This window comes from Puma concolor, chromosome C2 (assembly GCF_028749965.1).
Source record: "Puma concolor isolate L17-30 chromosome C2, mPumCon1.1.hap2, whole genome shotgun sequence".
Taxonomy (NCBI): domain Eukaryota; kingdom Metazoa; phylum Chordata; class Mammalia; order Carnivora; family Felidae; genus Puma; species Puma concolor.
In genome coordinates this window covers 117,499,671-117,519,126 of record NC_141675.1, presented here as the reverse complement: position 1 = coordinate 117,519,126, position 19,456 = coordinate 117,499,671, and the positions used below count along the sequence as shown (strand labels likewise).

The following is a 19,456-nucleotide window of genomic DNA, read 5'->3' as shown; positions in this document are numbered from 1 at the left end:
AATTGAATGAAAATAATATCAAATAATGTATAAATCAAATAATTATAAAATAATACATTATATAATTTTTCAAGGGATATTTGGGCACAGGCAAGTTACAGCAATCAACTTCTAGATTCTCAGTTTTCATGTATGCTCTTTCAGAAAATCAGTTTCCTTATGTGCCTAAGAGAGTATTTACTCTCCTTTCAAAACCTGCCTTTCTGTTACTGTCTTTCTCCCACTTTACAAAAAAAAGACACACTTTAACCATCCTGACTCTTGCACATTGCATTTTTCCAGGGTGTCAACACCTCCACATGCCAGAGGCTGTTGGAATGTCATTGTAAGGGTTTAGAAAGTAAATGACTAATGACTAACAAATCTTTGACAGGTCATGTGGTTTCCAAGGTTGGCTTTTAACAAAAGTAAGGAGCTCCAGTTGAGTTGTCAATTAACAGATCATTTAAAGTATTTTTGAAGATAGGTCATTAAATAATTTGGGAAAATTACTCAGGAAGAAATACAAGTCAAAAGGGGAGATACAGCTATAGGAAAACATTAAATTCCCACCCATTTATGTAAGTGAAGTTTTTTTATCAACCTTTGTGAAAACAAAATAGGAATAAAATTGATTTGAACCCTGACTCAGTATAGCACTATTCATCTGTGGATGTATGGGGGCAGTTGAAACTCATTTCATTGAGATCCATTTCCTATCACTTTTCCTTTCTTTAAAGTTTTTTTTTTAAGTGTATTTATTTAGAGAGAGCATGAGTGGGGTAGCATCAGAGAAAGAGGAAGAGAGAATTCCAAGCAGGCCCCATGCTGTCAGTGCCAGAGCCCGATGCAGGACTCATAAACCGTGAGACTATGATCTGAATTGAGATCCAGAGTCGGATGCTTAACCAACTGAGCCACCCAGGCACCCCTCACCTTTTCTTTTTATGTTTAATTATTATCAAATCAGTAATAGGTTATTTTCATCAATTTTGTAATGACAGCTCTAACAAGTTTCCATTTTAACAGAGATTTAGGCCACAAGGAAAACAAATTTAGTATATATACACTTTGTGTGTGTGTGTGTAGCAGAGAAGTACAATAAGGCAATAAAAGATTTCAAGCACGAAAATGTATTAGGATAAAGTGATATGGGGAAATAGAATGTAAATAGAAAAAGGAGCTGTAAAATTTTCACCTGTTTAAGAAGAGTCAGTCCATGAATTTTTAGATGGACAATGATGGGTTTCAAAATCACTCTGGTATTTAGGTTCCATTGGATACATTTTAAAAAGTGGTATAATTTATATTTTAAAATGTCAATTTTTATAGTATGCTGGAAATTACATTCTTAAACATATGGTGAAGATTTTGATGTCAACTTAAAATGTGCCAGAGGGTACATAGTTTTTTTCAAAATGGTGTCAGTTGGAGGTACTAGCAAAACATTTGCAGGTCACTCATCTTGTGGGTCCCAGTTCATCTGGCTGCTGATGTACTTGAATTTCTGTCATTGAAGACCAGTAAGTGGAACAGCTTCAGACTCCTCATGAATCTTGAGAGTGGAGAATGTCTTCTTGAGTCCTCTAATGTACACCCCCTCCACTGTCTGACAGGTTATTTGCCCATCCAGTCAGAGCTTTGGACTTGAGTAGCCATTGGCATGCCAGCCTCAGGGGCATCATCCTGCCATCACAAGCACTGGAGAATTGTTTGTGTGTGTGTGTATGTGTGCGCGTGTGTGTATGTGTGCGCACGCACATGCCCATGCTGGAGGGAGGAACGCCACTGGTAGGTGGGTGCAGGGGGAGCTGAGATCTACATTAATAGGCAGTTTTGTTTTCTCAGGGCTAGGAAGCACCAGCCTGAGTAGCCCGTTCATCGAGTGGTCACATGTCGGGTCCTCAGGGCAGTGTGTGTCAGGCTATTCTCCAGTGTTAGAAGTGATGGCAGGCCAGGGCGCTGACACTAAGTGAGGGTTAGGTGCAAATTCTCTGTCTCTCCCTGTGGTATGCCACTAATGCTACAGTACCAGATCTCACACTATGTCAGCCAGATTTTTGAACCGGGTACTTCTAGTTAGTAGTGATGTAGCTTTGGATAAGTTGCCGAATTTCTGAAAGTTTTAGTTACGTAAGTTCTAAAATGGGTATCATAGCTCCTCTTCACGGTAGTGATAGTTACATGGGGTAAGCATGCAAAATGCATATTGTAAGTATATAATCAGTATTTTTATTATTAGTATCAGGGTGAGGTGGATCAGGTTAGTTGGGTTGTGGGTAGAAAGGCTTCCCTGGGGAGAGAAATCCTAAACCACCCCCCTCAGTAGAGAGTAGGGGAGTCAACCAGGCTACAGGTGGGTCATTGTAGGTCAGAGGAAGGGTCATTCTAGGCAGAGGGAGCAGTTTATACTGAGACCAGTAAAGGCTAAAGACAACATGTTCCAGGAACTTCAAGTAGTTCAGTAGGGCAGGGTATATGTTAGGAGGAATCAGAATATTTATTTATTTATTTTTAAACTTGTTTTATTTTTTATTTTTTTAAAATTTGCATCCAAATCAGTTAGCATACATGATTTCAGGAGTAGATTCCTTAGTGCCCCTTACCCATTTAGCCCATCCCCCTTCCCACAACCCCTCCAGTAACCCTCAGTTTGTCCTCCATATTTATGAGTCTCTTCTGTTTTGTCCCCCTCCCTGCTTTTATGTTATTTTTGTTTCCCTTCCATTATGTTCATCTGCTTTGTTTCTTAAAGTCCTCATATGAGTAAAGTCATATGATTTTTGTCTTGCTCTAATTTCACTTAGCATAATACCCTCCAGTTCCATCCATGTAGTTGCAAATGGCAAGATTTCATTCTTTTTGACTGCTGAATAATACTCCACTATGTATGTATGTATGTATGCATATATGTGTATATATACATATACACATGTATATGTGTATATGTATATATGTATCTATGTGTGTGTGTGTGTGTGTTATATATATATACACACACACACACACACACACACATAGATACATATATATACCATGTCTTCTTTATCCATTCATCCATCAATGGACGTTTGGGCTCTTTCCATAATTTGGCTATTGTTGATAGTGATGCTATAAACATTGGGGTACATGTGTCCCTTCAAAACAGCACACCTGTATCCCTTGGATAAATGCCTAGTAGTGCAATTGCTGGGTCATAGGGTAGTTCTATTTTTAGAAGGAACCTCCATACTGTTCCAGAGTGGCTGACCAGCTTGCATTCCCAAGAAAATTTGTTTAAGCAAGTTCTTGTTTTATCTAGTTGTTAAAGAATGAGGACAATTTCTGAAGATTTCCTGCCTCATCCTGCCGTAAGTGTGTGTTTTTAAATCCAGTGAGGCTGTCTTCCCAAAGTCCTTCAATAACTTCCCATCACATACAGGATAAAATTTTAAAACTTTATCATCTTATACTTGACCCATATAATCTTCCATAAACCACATTAGACTGTTTTTTTTTTTTTTTTTTTTTAATGTTTATTCATCTTTGAGAGAGTGGGAGCGGGGAAGGAGCAGAGAAAGAGAGGGACAGAGGATCCGAAGCGGATTCTGCGCTGACAACAGTGAGCCTGATGCGGGCTTACACACTGTGAGATCTCCACCTGAGCTGAAGTTGGACACTCAACCAGCTGATACACCCAGGCACCCCTAGACTACTTTTAATTCCCCAAATGGGAATGTGCCTGTGCATGTGCTATAGCCTTTGCCCTTGAACTTCTTTCTCATTTTGCCCTGTAACTAATTCCTCCTTATCCTTCAAGATTTAACATATTGTATAATATATGAAAATAACTAGCATTCCTAAACTGTCCTTTTATGTACAATAAGGTTGAAAAGAAATATGCAAGATTAATAACCTTTATACTAAGTGATCTAAAAGAAAATGTGAATAAATGCATAAACATATAGTTCAGTGTGGAGACTAACTGCAATAAGGGTGTTAATTCTTCCCAAATTTAGTACATTTAATATAATCCCAGTCAAAGTTTCTATGTTTGCAGATATTTTATAAATTATTAACTGACACACTGATTTCTGAAATTCATCTGAAAGAATAAACATTCTAAAATCACTTTGGAAATTCTTAAGAAAAAAAAGGAGAATAGAGATTTGCTCTGTCAGATATTAACCAATTGAAAGTGACCTACCTTTGTTAGCTAAAGGGATGGACACATGTCAGCCAAGCCACTCCAATCTGTATGAATTATGTTTCTGACCATTATTTCTCTGTTACTGTGTGATTCAAAATTATGAGTAGATTTTCATCCAGTTTGGAGGGTAAGATTAGGATGTACTGAAGTAAGAGTTACAGCAGTGACGTTCACAGATTTCCCTTTTGGGTCCATTTTAATGCATTGGTTCCCAAAGTATGGCCCCGAAGATTAGCAACATCATTCTCACTTGACAGCTTGCTAGAAATGCAAATTCTCAGGCCGCATCTCCGACCCACTGAATCAGAAAGTCCTTTTATAGACACTGGATGCATGTCTTTTATAGACACTGGATGCATGCTAAAGTTTGCAAAGCATGTTCTTAAAAAAAGAGGCTGGGCGCCTGAGTGGCTCAGTCAGTTAAGTGTCCGACTTCAGCTCAGGTCATGATCTCGCGGTTCGTGGGTTCGAGCCCGCGTCAGGCTCTGGTGACAGCTCAGAGCCTGGTGCCTGCTTCAGATTCTGTGTCTCCCTCTCTCTGCACCTCCCCACTCACACACACACTCTCTCTCTCAAAAAATAAAATGTTAAAAAAAAAAAGAAAAAGGCTGTCATCCTCCAGAATTCCTAAAACAGGTACTGGGTCCTATGATGATGCACCATCATAGTAAGAGGCAGTGAAGGAGAAAGCAGTTTCACATATTAGTCCCCAGTTGAAATTCACATGGCACAATTCCAGGCGCAGGTGTTACATTTCAATCCAGCCATTTCTCACATAGGCAACTCCAGGGTGAGTAGCAGCTGGAATTTATTTAATTGACCATGGTTAATGAGGCTCCCAAATAACTCAGCTAGAAAGGTCAGCTTGTAAATAAATTAAATATTTCCTGCTGTATCATCTGTCAGTTGATGTGAGCTTGTGACTGTTAAGAGATGTAGATGTTGGACTGAATAAGAAATTAGGAAGGTAAAATCTGCCGGTGGAGGTGTGTGTGTGTGGGGGGGTGGCACTATCAAGCCGTAAGTGATTTTTAAATCATCCTTGGTTTTGTATCATCGGAGCCATTGAGCGCCTCATTAACTGTTACGATAGAGTTGACTATAGTTAGTTTTCCATACTTTGATTTCATGAGAGGAAGACTTTAACACTCACTCCTTTAAACACTCTTTAATGATAGTATTTTTCCTTCCAATATTAGCAGTCTCAGGTTTTAAATTTTGTCTTTATGAAAAACCCTTCCTTGTGCAGAGTGATAGACTGACATCTATTTTGATGTGTTCAGAGGTATGTAAAAACAGACGTGTTTTTGGCAAGATGTTCTGCAGGAAGGGACTAGGCTGAGGCATAGGAGGCATTCCTTTCTGATGCAGATATTAAGGGGCCCCTAAAACCCAATAATCAAAATAAATGATTCCTTAATGGGCACAATTGATGCAAAAGAAAGAAAACCTATGATGAATAAAATGCCAAAGTTTTAAATAAAGGCAGGATGTCATAACACCAGTAGACTGAGCCATATCATAGTCGGAGGCAAAAGGGCAAAGTCGATGGTAATAACCCTGACTCTGAAAAAAAACACAGGTAAGTGTAGACTAAGACCCCATTCACTCAATTACTTACAAAATTATATTGGTGTGTGTAATACTAATGTTTATTTGTTTTTCTTTTTCTATTTCTAGGGATATACTAATAACACCATCATGCTGGCAATATGCTGTCCTTCTTAACCGATTCAATTATTCTTTTGAACTGGAAAAAGATTTACGTTTAAAGGGCTATCACACACTCTTTCAAGGATCTTTACCCTGCAATCCCAAATCAATGAAGTGTTACCTTAGTAAAACTCCAGACAGAATGCCTTCAGAAAGACACCAAATTGGAAATCTAAAAAAATACTATCTCCTGAATGCCGCCTCTCTTCTCCCAGTATTGGCTCTGGAGTTAAGAGATGGGGAGAAGGTTCTGGATCTGTGTGCAGCTCCTGGAGGCAAATCAATAGCTCTGCTGCAGTGCGCTTATCCAGGTAGTGTGCTTTTCTTTCAGTAATTGACAACTCCGAAATAGCCATGTATTACAAAATACTTAAAGTACATGGGGAGAAATGTAAGATTGAGTTTGCAGACTTTGGAAGCCTGAAAATCAGGACAGTATGTAGAAGAATGGAAGTTTTAGCTGAGGAAATCAATGTAATAGCATTTTTTTTTCTAGCTAAATACTAGCAGATAATTTTGAACACAACTGCAGCATTTTATAAACACAAATCTGTCAGATAACGTGAATCCTGATAAGCCAATAACAAACATTTTTTATTGTTACTTTCATACTTAAGAATCTTGTATTGATACTTTGTCATACTTTTAAGCAACAAAAATATACACATTTAAAACCATTTTTTGTATCATTGGTTATAAGTTCTGTCCAGTAGAAATATAATATGAAGTGTACATAAAATTTTATATTTTTAGGTACTCATTTAAAAAAGGTAGAAAAACACAGTTGAGATTACTTGTAGTAGTACATTGTAGCCCAGTACGTCAGTATTATTTCAGCATGTAATCAAAATAAAAGTTATTAATGAAGTATTTTGCATTCTAATTTTCTTAGAATGTCTTTAAAGTGGATATTTTAAAGCACATTTCAGTTTGGACTAGCTGCCACCTTCTAAGGGCTTATAGTCACATGTGGCAAACTGGGATGGTGTTAGACAATGCAGTTCTAAAAGATTTTGAAAAGTTCTTTGGAAGTAACTTGTTACTATTATGAGTACAAAAATGATGAAATGTATTTAAATGTACATTTTTATAAATATTAAAAGTAATGAGTCAACATTCATCAAAAATTCTTTTCTTAATTAGATGATGAGACTGTTTCAAAAAATTATTTCAGATTTCCCTGGATACATATAACTTACAGCTTGAGAAGACAGGGTTTAGCAACAGTTACGTCTGGTTTTTGTTTGATGTTTTTATTTTTATAAATGTAAATGCCTTTGTTCATAAAGATAAGATGATGGAAATGGTGGAAATTGTGTTACAGTAATTTCACTAAGCTCTTTAAACTCTTGAGTTATGACCCCAGATCACACAGATATTTTTAATCAAGCATTATTTTAATGATCTGTTAGGCGAGCACTCCTTGGTCTGCTTTTGATATTGTTGAAGGCAAAGGATTACAAACCATCTCAATTACAAAAGGCTACATCGCCTAGTTGTTTAACTCATTTACTTTCTCAGCCAGGGTACCCATGTGTTTAACTGCCTTTGGTGCTTTGGAAGTTTTTACACCCTGGCACAATTTGCAGTAATAAGATTCTGGATGGGTGGGAAGCATGCTTCTCAGTTATGAGGTTGGTGAAGGGTCGTTGTGAAAAGAGATGCCCTGGTGTTCTGCTTTAGGAAGTTGATGATCTGAAATTGATTCTTCTTCTTCTTCTTCCTTTTTCCTTCTTCCCTCTTCCCTGTTCTCCTCCTCCTCCTCCTCCTCCTTCTTCTTCTTCTTCTTCTTCTTCTTCTTCTTCTTCTATGTTTATTTTTTTATTTTGAGAGAGAGAGTGAGTGCACGAGTTAGGGGGATGGGTGGGCAGAGAAAGGGAGAGAGAATGCTAAGTGGGCTCCACACACTGTCAGCACAGAGCCTGAGGCAGGGTTCAACCTCACAATTGTGAGATCATGACCTGAGCTGAAATCTAGAGTCAGACGCTTAACTACCTAACAGACCGAGCCTCCCGAGCGCCCCTGAAAATCGATTTCCTTTAAAACTATCCAAGCTTCCTTATCCCTTAGAAAGTTGTTATATATCCCTAGGGCATATATATCCCAGTTTGAAGGCTAATTTATATCTTCCTTATTTTTTTTTTTAATTTATATCTTCCTTTGAGGGCACTCCCTGTTGAAATAGATTTCAAAAACTTTTACGAGAATTGTGAATCAGTTGTACTAGTCATTGGTACGAATATGTATTTAGGAGAAAACATGCTGTGTGTTTTCGAATTGTGGTTAAACCTCCATTATTGAAGCTTGCTATAATTTTTAATGTAAGAAATCACAACCAAAGAGATCATTTTGTAAGGTTATTTTATTATTTTTATAACAAATATAATAATGACCTGAAGGTTTATGGAATCATGTGTTATAAGGAATATTTTTATTTTCACTCTTTTTGTGTTCTTTTGACAGTATTCTTATTTTGGCTGTTACATCAGTTTTGAATATAGAATTTTTAGTATTGTAAAAAAATGGAAGAGAAATGTCGAATTTGGGTACCGTTTTGAAGAGAGCATTTTAATCCTAAATTATCCTCATTAGTAGGTAGGCTATAAATATTTTACATACTTATGATAGGGAAGGTGATTTGATTAGGAATCTGAATGCAAACTGATATTCTAGGAGTTTGAAGTGGAGAGGAATCTTCCTGTTCTTACATCAAGGGCAATGAACTACAGGCAGTGTTCCAAGTAAAGTAGCTTTTCATCTAAGTAGGACTAATGATAATGGTTTAGTAAGAAGTACAGATGTCTTCATGCTGATGCTCAAAGCCCAAATTAGGTTAGCTACAGTGCTTGAATTTGGAATGCAGAAGCAATGCTAAAATAAGCTTTTAAAAGCAAAACCTATAATGATGGCTGCAACTAAATGTGCATTTATACAATGAATTTCTTTAGATCAGCACTGGCCTTTATTCTGGGCCAAGAGGCTCACAGCTTTGAATGATTAAAAAGCTCATATTTTAGGATGATTAAGGAAATTAGAGTAGTTCTCTTTTGGTCCAGCTGCACCCACATGTTAGCACAGTGATGGATTGTGCCATTGTTTTTTTGTTGTTGTTTTTGTTTTTGTCAACACAGCCTTTGTGATGTCCTGGTCTTGGTAGAAAAAGAGCAAAGAATTCTACTCTAAATAGGAAGGCATTAACATACTAAGAATGACCTAGCTTGGTAGAGTGGCTTCATCAACTTTCTGGCTGAGGGCTCTATCCTTCCATGGAATTCTCTTTGCTGTCAGTAATAACTTTGCCATCTAAGTTAGCCTTTGGTGGTAGAAAGTTATTCTGCTTCCTGCTTCCTTTTAGGCCTCCAGGCCTTTTACACACCCTACAGATATCACTTTTCTCTACCTCTTGCCCTGCTTGCTTTTTCATCAGATTTTCACTCAGGAACCAACTTTCTTAGAAAGCCTTCCAGAACTCCCTGCATTAGGTGCACTTTTTATTTATTTTGTTAGTAATAAAAACATTTTGGAATACCTAGTATGTGCCAAGGACTGTGTTAATCACATTGCATAAATCAAAATTTCTGTATAAATACGTTTATGAAATCCTAGGGCTCTGAGGAACACAGTGTGACTATCTCTGGTGTGCATGATCATAATTTAACCCTGCAGCCACATTAGTTGGACACTATTATCCGCATTTTAAAGATGAAACCAAGACAAAGAGAAGTTAACCTAAATTGTCCTAGGTAAGTGGCAGAGCTGTGCTCTGAACTCAGGTTTTCACGAATGTGCACTTGACTCTGTTTTGAGGTCTCCTGATGTTACCAGCATCCTCCATTAGACAGATTCTTGAGAATAGCGCAAGTTCTCACTTGTGTGTGCAGCTGCTAGCACCACGCCCATTCCGTAACAGGTACTTAGTAAACCAGGATCTTGATGTGGGTGTATTCTCAAGTGTATTTTAATCTGTCGTCAACCATGTTTTAACAAATTTGTTGTTACCATTTTGTTCTTTTGTTCTTTTGTGAATTTGTAACATTGCTTTCAGATATCTGGGAAAACCTTATCATTAGCTTTCATAGCACTTGTAATACATGGACAATATTATTATTTCAATATTTGTGTTGAGAGGAAAATCTAATTCCTCAGACAATCATAATTAGGGCTTATGGCTCTAAGGAATAATGAACAGAAATGAAAATAGGCAGAATTGTTTTTTTTCTTTTCAAGTCGGTTGCACCAAAATAAATTAATAAATGAAACTATCAGCTTCAGTTTCTTTCCATGGACGAAGGCTACCATATATAGATGTAAAGCTTCAATGACTTTTGCAAGTATTTGTTAAATTCACTTCCTTTCCTGCTTAGATGAAAAATTACCAAGAGTTGGTTTATTTTTGACAATTTAAGCTTGAAGTTAATTCTGCTTCAATGTAGGAAGTCTTAGTATTATATATATATTATATATATATAATATATATATTATATATATATATACACACATTATATACATATACATATATATACACATATGTACATATATATAATATATAGTATTATATATATGTGTATATATATATATATATATATATATACATGTACATATATATGAGACTTGGGTTGTGATGTCATATTTTACATATTTTTAAAAAGTTTAACCAATCTAAGATTTTTAAAATAAAATCTACATCTACACCAAACAGTAATACAACATAAAACTATATTTGAACTAAGAGGTATTTTAAAATGCTATATTGAGAATCTTGACAAAAGCTATAATTTAATGAAAAACTGACCTGATTTTCAGTTTTAGCAATTCATTCTTTATTATAATGTCATGTTTCAAATCAAGTTAGCTACATTTAGTGAGCACATACTACATGTGAAAGGCATTGGATGTGAAGGTGTGGAGATGTGAAGGATATAGAAGTAACTAAGACTTCGGTTCTTGCAGAATGACAAACTAGATCTCCTAACCAAGCCTCCCACTGAAAACAACTAAGAAATGTACGATATAATATTAAAGAAAAACACAATGATCTCTAAATACTCAGTGACCAAAATCTAAGAGATAATGGGAACCTAGGAGATCAACTAAGCATTGAAGCTAGCTTTTCACTTGAGAGCATTTGCTTAACCTGAAAAATTTGCATGTTGCTTTTCATTACTTCCTGAAAATGTAAGAATAGAAGACTGAGCCTCCCCAAGAGAGCATCTGCTAGGAGGTTAACTTACATAAAGCTGAGATTCCAAAATGGTATACCCTCCGTGTAAGGTAAACTAGGAAGAAATTGTCCTCTCCAAGGGACTGAAAGGAAAACCATCTGTCTTCAACTTTGATGATGAGAGCAGAAGAAATCTCTGAATTTGTGTAAGCACAACTAAGCCAGTGTAGACCATTATAGTCAAGTTGTAGAACACTGAAAATAAAGAGAAAATCTTAATAGCAGTCAAGTGGACATTTTACCTTCAAAAGACAACAACCTGAGGATTGACCTTTGAGAGTAACAATGGAAACTAGCATCCAGAGGAGTGCTATTTTCAATGTCCTAAGAAAAGATGACTGTAAATCCAGAAATACATTCACCAAAATATCTTTGAAGAGCAAAAGTGAAATGGACATGGTTTTTAGACAGAGAGACAGTATAAGTTTGTTACCGATGATTCTGAAGGATGTGCTTCAGGAAGAAGGAAAGCCATTGTAGATGGATGATAAAACATACAAGAAAAAATGAAGAACAAAGACGATGGGAAATATATGGGAAGAATCTGCCATTGACTGTAGAAAACAATGATAATAATTTGTGCAGTTAAAAAAGGTAAGCCCAAATAAAACCCAAATACACAGTAATAATAGCATCTAGTTTGAGAAGGAGAATTAAAAGATTCTTATATCTTTTAGGAAAAATGGTAAAAGTTGACTTAATGTAGATTTTTTTTTTTTACATATGCATGTTAAAATCTTTAGGTTTACTAATAAAATAATGGAAATGGAATGTAAAACATTTAAACCAGAAAAAGGGAGAAGTGGAATGAAAAATAATTAGAGACATGTTTTTCTCCTTTGAGTCTCTTAGTATCTGATGGGGACAAGGTGTGACTTTGGGGAGCTGCCTTGGCCCCATTTTATGCTCCACCACAGATATGTTTGGCTTCACCTTTACTGTCATTCCTCACGTCAGGGCTGGAGACACCTGAATTGTTTCCAGACTGGAGAAACCCTAGAAAAGATTCATGCTATTCCTGCGGGTATCTGCTGCTGATGTTACTACTGCCACAAACTGAGGAGCCTCCAGATAGCGGCCAGCTGACCAGCAGAAATCACCACACTTAAGTGGTTGCTGTAACTGGCCTTGGGACTCTCTGGCTAGGGCCAGGTAGCACAGACCTGAAGTGTGTGGGAGTTAGCAGCTATTGAGAGGGACTTTAACCAATGAGAGGCAGGAGGCAGGAAGATGCCAGCAGATTGATTGTTCTTCCTCCCTATATTGTTAAACCCCATAGTTACTTCCAAGGCTCAGTATTTTCAGACTGTGGACATATCCTGAGAGACTGACCAGTGCTGTAGCCAGCTTGATTACAAACCCTTTTACATTTGTGCTCTCCTTTTGCATGATTTACTTCCTTTTTTTCTCTCACTCTGACTTCCTTGGGATTGCATCCCCTCCGTAACAAACTTTTGTCTTAGGTTGTTTTCTAGTGATTTCAAGCTTTTAGACAAGAGCTTTTAGCCTGTCCATAAGCTGCCTTAGCAAATCCTTTAATGCCTCCCAAAATAAACACGTAAACTAATTTTTTAAAATTTAAATCTATGTTAGTTAACATATAATAATTTCAAGAATAGAATTTAGTGATTCATCACTTACATATAGCATCTAGTGCTCATCCCAACAAGTGTTCTCCTTAATGCGCCTTACCCCTTTAGCCCTTTATATTATATTACATTAACATATAATAATTTCAAGAATAGAATTTAGTGATTCATCACTTACATATAGCATCTAGTGCTCATCCCAACAAGTGTTCTCCTTAATGCGCCTTACCCCTTTAGCCCTTTATATTATATTACATTAACATATAATAATTTCAAGAATAGAATTTAGTGATTCATCACTTACATATAACATCTAGTGCACATGCCAACAAGTGTTCTCCTTAATGTGCTTTACTCCTTTAGCCCTTTCCCCACCCAACACCCTTCCAGCAACCCTCAGTTTGTTCTCTGTATTTAAGAGCCTCTTATGGTCAGTTGCCTTCTAGTTTTGCTGATTGTTTCCTTCACTGTGCAGAGGCTTTTTATCTTAATGAGGTCTCAATAGTTCATTTTTGCTTTTGTTTCCCTTGCCTCTGGAGACTTGTCTACTAAGAAGTTGCTGTGGCTGAGGTCAAAGAGGTTGTTGCCTGTTTTCTCCTCTAGGATTTTGATGGCTTCCTGTCATATGTTTAGGTCTTTCATCTGTTTTGAGTTTATTTTTGTGTATGATGTAAGAACGTGGTTCAGGTTCATTCCTCTGCATGTTGCTGTCCATTTTTCCCAGCACCACTTGCTGAAGAGATTGTGTTTTTCCATTCAATATTCTTTACTTCTTTGTCAAAGATTAGTTGGCCATACATTTGTGGATCCATTTCTGGGTTCTCTGTTCTGTTCCATTGATCTATGTGTCTGTTCTTATGCCAGTACCATACTGTCTTGATTACAGCTTTGTAATACAGCTTGAAGTCCGGGATTGTGATGTTCCAGCTTTGGTTTTCTTTTTCAGGATTGCTTTGGCTATTCGGGGTCTTTTCTGATTCCATACAAATTTTAGGATTGTTTGTTCTAGCTCTGTGAAAAATGCTGGTATTATTTTGATAGGGATTGCATTGAATGTGTAGATTGTTTTGGGTAAAATTGACATTTTAACAATATCTGTTCTTCCAATCCATGAGCATGGAATGTTTTTTTCACTTCTTTGTGTCTTCAGTTTCTTTCATAAATTCTCTATAGTTTTCAGTGTATAGATTTTTCACCTCTTTCGTTAGGTTTATTCCTAGGTATTTTATGTTTTTTGGTGCAATTGTAAATGGGATTGATTCCTTAATTTCTCTTTCTGCTGCTTCATTATTGGTGTATAGAAATAAAATCAATTTCTGTACATTGATTTTATATCCTGCAACTTTGTTCATGTATCAGTTCTAGCATTTTTGGTGGAGTCTTTCGGCTTTTCCACACAAAGTATCATGTCATCTGCAAAGAGTGAAAGTTTGACTTCCTCCTTGTGATTTGGATGCCTTTTATTTCTTTCTGTTGACTGATTGCCAAGCTGTGTTGAATAACAGTGGTGAGAGTGGACATCCTTGTCATGTTGGGAGGAAAGCTCTCAGTTTTTTCTCATTGAGGATATTAGTGGTGGGTCTTTCATATATGGCCTTTATGATCTTGAGGTATGATCCCTCTATCCCTACTTTGAGGGTTTTTATCAAGAAAGTATGCTGTATTTTGTCAGATGCTTTTTCAGAATCTATTGAGAGTATTATGTGGTTCTTATCCTTTCTTTTATTAATGTGATGTATCACATTGATTGATTTACAGATATTGAACCAGTCCTGAATCCCAGGAATAAATCCTACTGACCATAGTGAATAATTCTTTTAACGGATTGTTGGATCCAGTTTGCTAGTATCTTGTTGAGAATTTTTGCATCCATGTTTTTCAGGGAAATTGTCCTGTAATTCTCCTTTTTAGTGGGATCTCTGTCTGGTTTTGGAATCAAGGTAATGCTGGCTTCATAGAATGAGTTTGGAAGTTTTCCTTCCATTTCTATTTTTGAGAACAACTTCAAAAGAATAGGTATTAACTTTAATACCTATTAAATGAGTGGTAGAATTCCCATGGGAAGCCACCTGGCCCTGGACTCTTGTTTGTTGGGAGATTTTTGATTACTGATTCAATTTCTTTACTGGTTATGGGTCTGTTCAAATTTTCTATTCCTGTTTCAGTTTTGGTAGTTTATATATTTCTAGGAATTTGTCTATTTTTTCCAGATTGCCCAATTTGTTGGCATATAATTGCTCATAATATTCTCTTATCATTGTTGGTATTTCTGTTGTGTTGGTTGTGATCTCTCTTCTTTCATTTGAAACACATAAACTAAATTAAAAAAGAGTATACTACCCATGCAAATGCAAATAAGGTGACTTTCTTTTCAAAAAAATTTTTTTTAATGTTTATTTTTTTTTTAAGACAGGAAGAGAGAGCAGTGAGAGGGGGAAGGGCAGAGAGAGAGGGAGACACAGAATCCAAAGCAGGCTCCAGGCTCTGAGCTGTCAGCACATAGCCTGACGCGGGTCTCGAACTCACAAATCGTGAGATCATGACCTGAGCCAAAGTCAGATGCCTAACTGACCGAGCCACCCAGGCACCCCTTTAAGGTAATTTTCTACTCTTTTCTGCTCCTGACAAAATTGATGCCATCTCCTGAGCACTTTCCGTATAGAAGTCACGGCACACTGGTAGTAGGAAAGGTAAGCAAAACACACACAAACCTCTATCCTAAGACAAATTATGGTAAGTACTGTAAGAGAGGTTTGAAGTATGCTTGAGAAGTGGACAAGTCAGTCAAATTTGGTGGAGCACAGAGTATGTTGATAAAATAGCAGGAGGTTGCAAAATTGAAAGGTTGTCATGAGAGCTTATTATCACAGACCTTGAAATAAATCACTAGTTTGAACTTTAATGGATGATGGGAAATCATTAAAAGTTTTTAATCCTGGAGTGGCAATCAAAAAACAACAACATGTGTAGATATATATAGATTTGTAAATGCATATATATTTATACAGATAATATATTTGAGCAAAGGGTTTACAAAAATATTTCCCCTCTACATTAGAATTTCACCTTCATTTAGTACTCCAGCTTTGTTTCCCTGGTAACCGGACATATTGTCACTATGTTTCCAGGCAACATTGCTCATGATAAAAAAGACCCTGAAGGGTAAAATCCATGTGCACTTGGAGAAAGAATAAATAAGCCCCAGAGATCTCATGGGGATGCCCTGACTGGGCCTTCCTGAGTACACTGATTCTTGTAACTTGGCATGTCCCTCATGGGGATCCTGGAAGCTGTGCCTATAGAGTTGTTAGAGGAGATCTTGTCTCCTATGGGATATGAAGCTTTTAAGCCAGGACAGCTCCTACACCTGCCCAGTGTGATTCTTATCATCTTGCACCTAAATTACCAACTGTGAGGATTGCCCAAGGTCTTCCATGAAAGAGAAGTGTCTCACCCTCCCCTCTTGGCAAGCTGTGATTCCTGTGGGATGAGGCCAGACATGGCCTGCATGAATGTTGAGCTGAGTCAGACCTGAAAATCTAGTCTGAATAGACTGCCTTGAATAAGACCAAAAAACCTAGAAATTATAAAAGTGGTATGATTGACTATTAAAAAATTGTGAAACTTATTTTAGAATTAAGATACTACAAATAAATTCAGAATGCAATTTAGGAAAGATTTGCAGATCACATGGCAGATAGAGAGTTAGTATCTATACTATGAAAATATCTCTTACCTAGTAGAAAAAAATTCAAATAGTGGAACAGGAAAAAAAAAAAAAAGGACAAAGAATAAGAATAATCATTGACAGAAAAGCAAAACCAAATGGCAAATGGAAAATGAAAAGATAATTGTGTTATAGATCAAGGATTATACTACAACATCCCATCTCGTGTTATACTACAACACCACTTTGATAATAACACTTCTTGTGGGAGTTTGCTGGAAGGACCGGGTAATATTTACTAAAACTAAAAAATTCCCCTGCCTTAACCTATCCATTTCTCTGAAACTGTGTCATAATAATAAAATCATATTATAATAGGATAACTGTATAAAGATGTTTACTGTGCTTTATTAGTGACAGCGATGTGAATGCCCAATGGTTGGTAATGGATGAATAAAGGATGGCGTCTCCATCTCATGTACTATTTAGCAGCCTTTAACAATTACTTATATTTCTACCTGTTGACTTGGTAGTGTTTCTTTTAAAGTGTTGGCATAGTATATGTGGAAAACGAGGCTTATATTGGGTTGATAATTTAAGTTCCTTTTGATGGGCAGCTGGTGGAGAGGGTAGATGAAAAATGAGATGCAACAACTCGAGGATAATATATAATTCCACTTATGTAAGTTTTATATGAGTATACACATAAAGCAATGTGGTGTGATTATCAAAATGTTAAATGGTTACCTGAAGACAATTGGTTTGAGGTAATTTTTGATGTTTTTTGTACTTTTGTGCATTTAAAAATATGCCTGTAGGGGTGCCTAAGTGGCTCAGTCAGTTTAGCCTCTGACTCTTGATTTCAGCTCAGGTCATGATCTCATGGTTTTGTTCATGAGTTTGAGCCCCACATCAGGCTCTGTGCTGATGGTCTGGAGCCTGCTTAGGATTCTTCCCCTCTGTCTCTGCCCCTCCCCTGCACTTACACATTCTCTCCCTCGTTGTAAATAAATAAATAAACTTTAAAACATATGCTTGTATTTATAGATTATATATTTATATATATCATATAACTTCTATGATATATATAAATATATACAAACATGTAAAATAGCTGTTGGTGAAGATGTGGAGAAAGGGGAAACCTTTTGTACTGTTGATGGGAATTCAAACTGGTACAGCCACTCGAAAACAGCATGGAGGTTTCTCAAAAAATTAAAAATAGAACTACCCTACGACCCAGCAATTGCACTACTTGGTATTTATCCAGAGGATACAGGAGTGCTGATTTGAAGGTCCACATGCACCCCAATGTTTATAGCAGTGCTATCAACAATAGCCAAATTACAGAAAGAGCCCAAGTGTCCCATCGACTGATAAATGGATAAAGAAGATGTATATATACACAATGGAATAGTACTCAGTGATTGAAAAAAATGAGATACTACCATTTTCAATAACATGCGTGGAACTAGAGTGTGTTATGCTAAGCGAAATAAGTCAGAGAAAGACAAATGTATGATTTCGCTCATGGGGAACTTAACAGACACAGCAGAAGAAAATAATGCTCCTGAAACTAATACTACACTCTATGTTAACTAACTTGAATTTAAATAAATAAAATGTTTAAATGATTAAATTAATTTTAAGAAAATGTGTACTTAGGGGTGCCTGTGGGTGCTCAGTTGGTTAAGCCTCCAACTTAGCTTAGGTCATGGTTTCATGGTTCATGAATTCGAGCCCCATGTTGGACTCTGTGCTGACAGCTCAGAGTCTGAGGCCTTCAGGTTCTGTGTGGCTCTCTCTCTCTCTCTCTCTCTCTCTCTCTCTCTCTCTGTGCCTCTCTCTCTGCCTGCCTCTGCCCCACTTGTGTGCATGTGCTCTCTCTCTCAAAAATAAATAAACATTAAAAAGATATGTACATATATATTTAAATAAAGGAAAGACAAATCACAATTTCACTAGGGAATAAACCATTTATAGGTGCCTTCTATAGTGAGAAACAGTATATAGCATGATGCTTAAGAGGTGCTTAACGATAGGTAGGGCTCTGGAACTGTCTGGATTTCTGGTTCTGAACTTAGGCATATTACTTAACCTCTCATGGTCTAAGTTTCCTCATTAGTAAAATATAAATAACAATAAAAGTACCAGGAGGAGCCTGGATGGCTCAGTCCTTGGGCATCAGACTTTGGCCCAGGTCATGATCTCATGGTTCATGAGTTCAAGTCCCATGTCAGGCTTTGTGCTGACAGCTTAGAGCCTGGAGCCTGCTTCGGATTCTGTGTCTCTATCTCTGTCCCTCCCCTGCTCATGCTTTCTTTCTCTCTCTCTCTCTCCTCAAAAATAAAATAAAAATTTTTTTTTAGTTTTAAAAAAAGTACCTACCTCAGGTTTGTGAGGATTAAATGTGACCCTACATGTGAAGTTTTTGTTTTTGATTTTTTTTTTTAATGTTTATTTATTTAGGGGGAAAGAGCATGTGAGCCGGGGCGGAGCAGAGAGAGAGAGAGAGAGAGAGAGAAAATCCCAAGCAGGCTCCATGCTGTCAGTGTGAAGCCAGATGTGGGGTTTGATCCCACAAACCTTGAGATGACCTGAGTTGTAATCAAGAGTTGGATGCTTGACTAACTGAGACACCCAGGCCCACCCCCTGACATGTAAAGTTTTTAGAGCAAGGCCTAGCGCTTGATAAGGACTCAAGAATTGTTAATAATCATAAACATTTGTTACTACTACTTTTGCAGTCCAATGCTAGAAATATTACTAAAGTATCACGTTTTAAACTGAACAGGTTTTTAAGGCAGCCAGTGTAGAGGAGATAAAATTTTGCTGAGACTGACATAAAACAGGTTAGTAGAAGTAAAGCATATAAATTTTGTTTAATAGAATTTTACATGTATATGGGAGTTGCCACAAGAAAACAAAGATCCAAAAAAGTGGCCAAGTCTAAGTGCTTATATTACTAGGTTGAACATAAAGTGCCAGTTGTGGAAAAGTAACCTATGTGGGGGAGAAGACAGGAAGAATTTTTAACAAGATCTATTTGTGCAGATTTCTCTGGGCCCTGACTCCTCATCTCTTGATGATCAGAATAT

General features: G+C 36.9%; 1 protein-coding gene across 1 annotated transcript in view; it reads left to right on the top strand.

The window, feature by feature from the left end:
• Positions 1 to 19,456, top strand: part of NSUN3 (NOP2/Sun RNA methyltransferase 3) — a 60,845-nt gene that overhangs the window by 7,347 nt on the left and 34,042 nt on the right. The window contains exon 3 of the mRNA XM_025914025.2: positions 5,849 to 6,192. Coding sequence (XP_025769810.1) covers positions 5,849 to 6,192 — 344 coding nt within the window. The remainder of the gene's footprint in view (positions 1 to 5,848; positions 6,193 to 19,456) is intronic.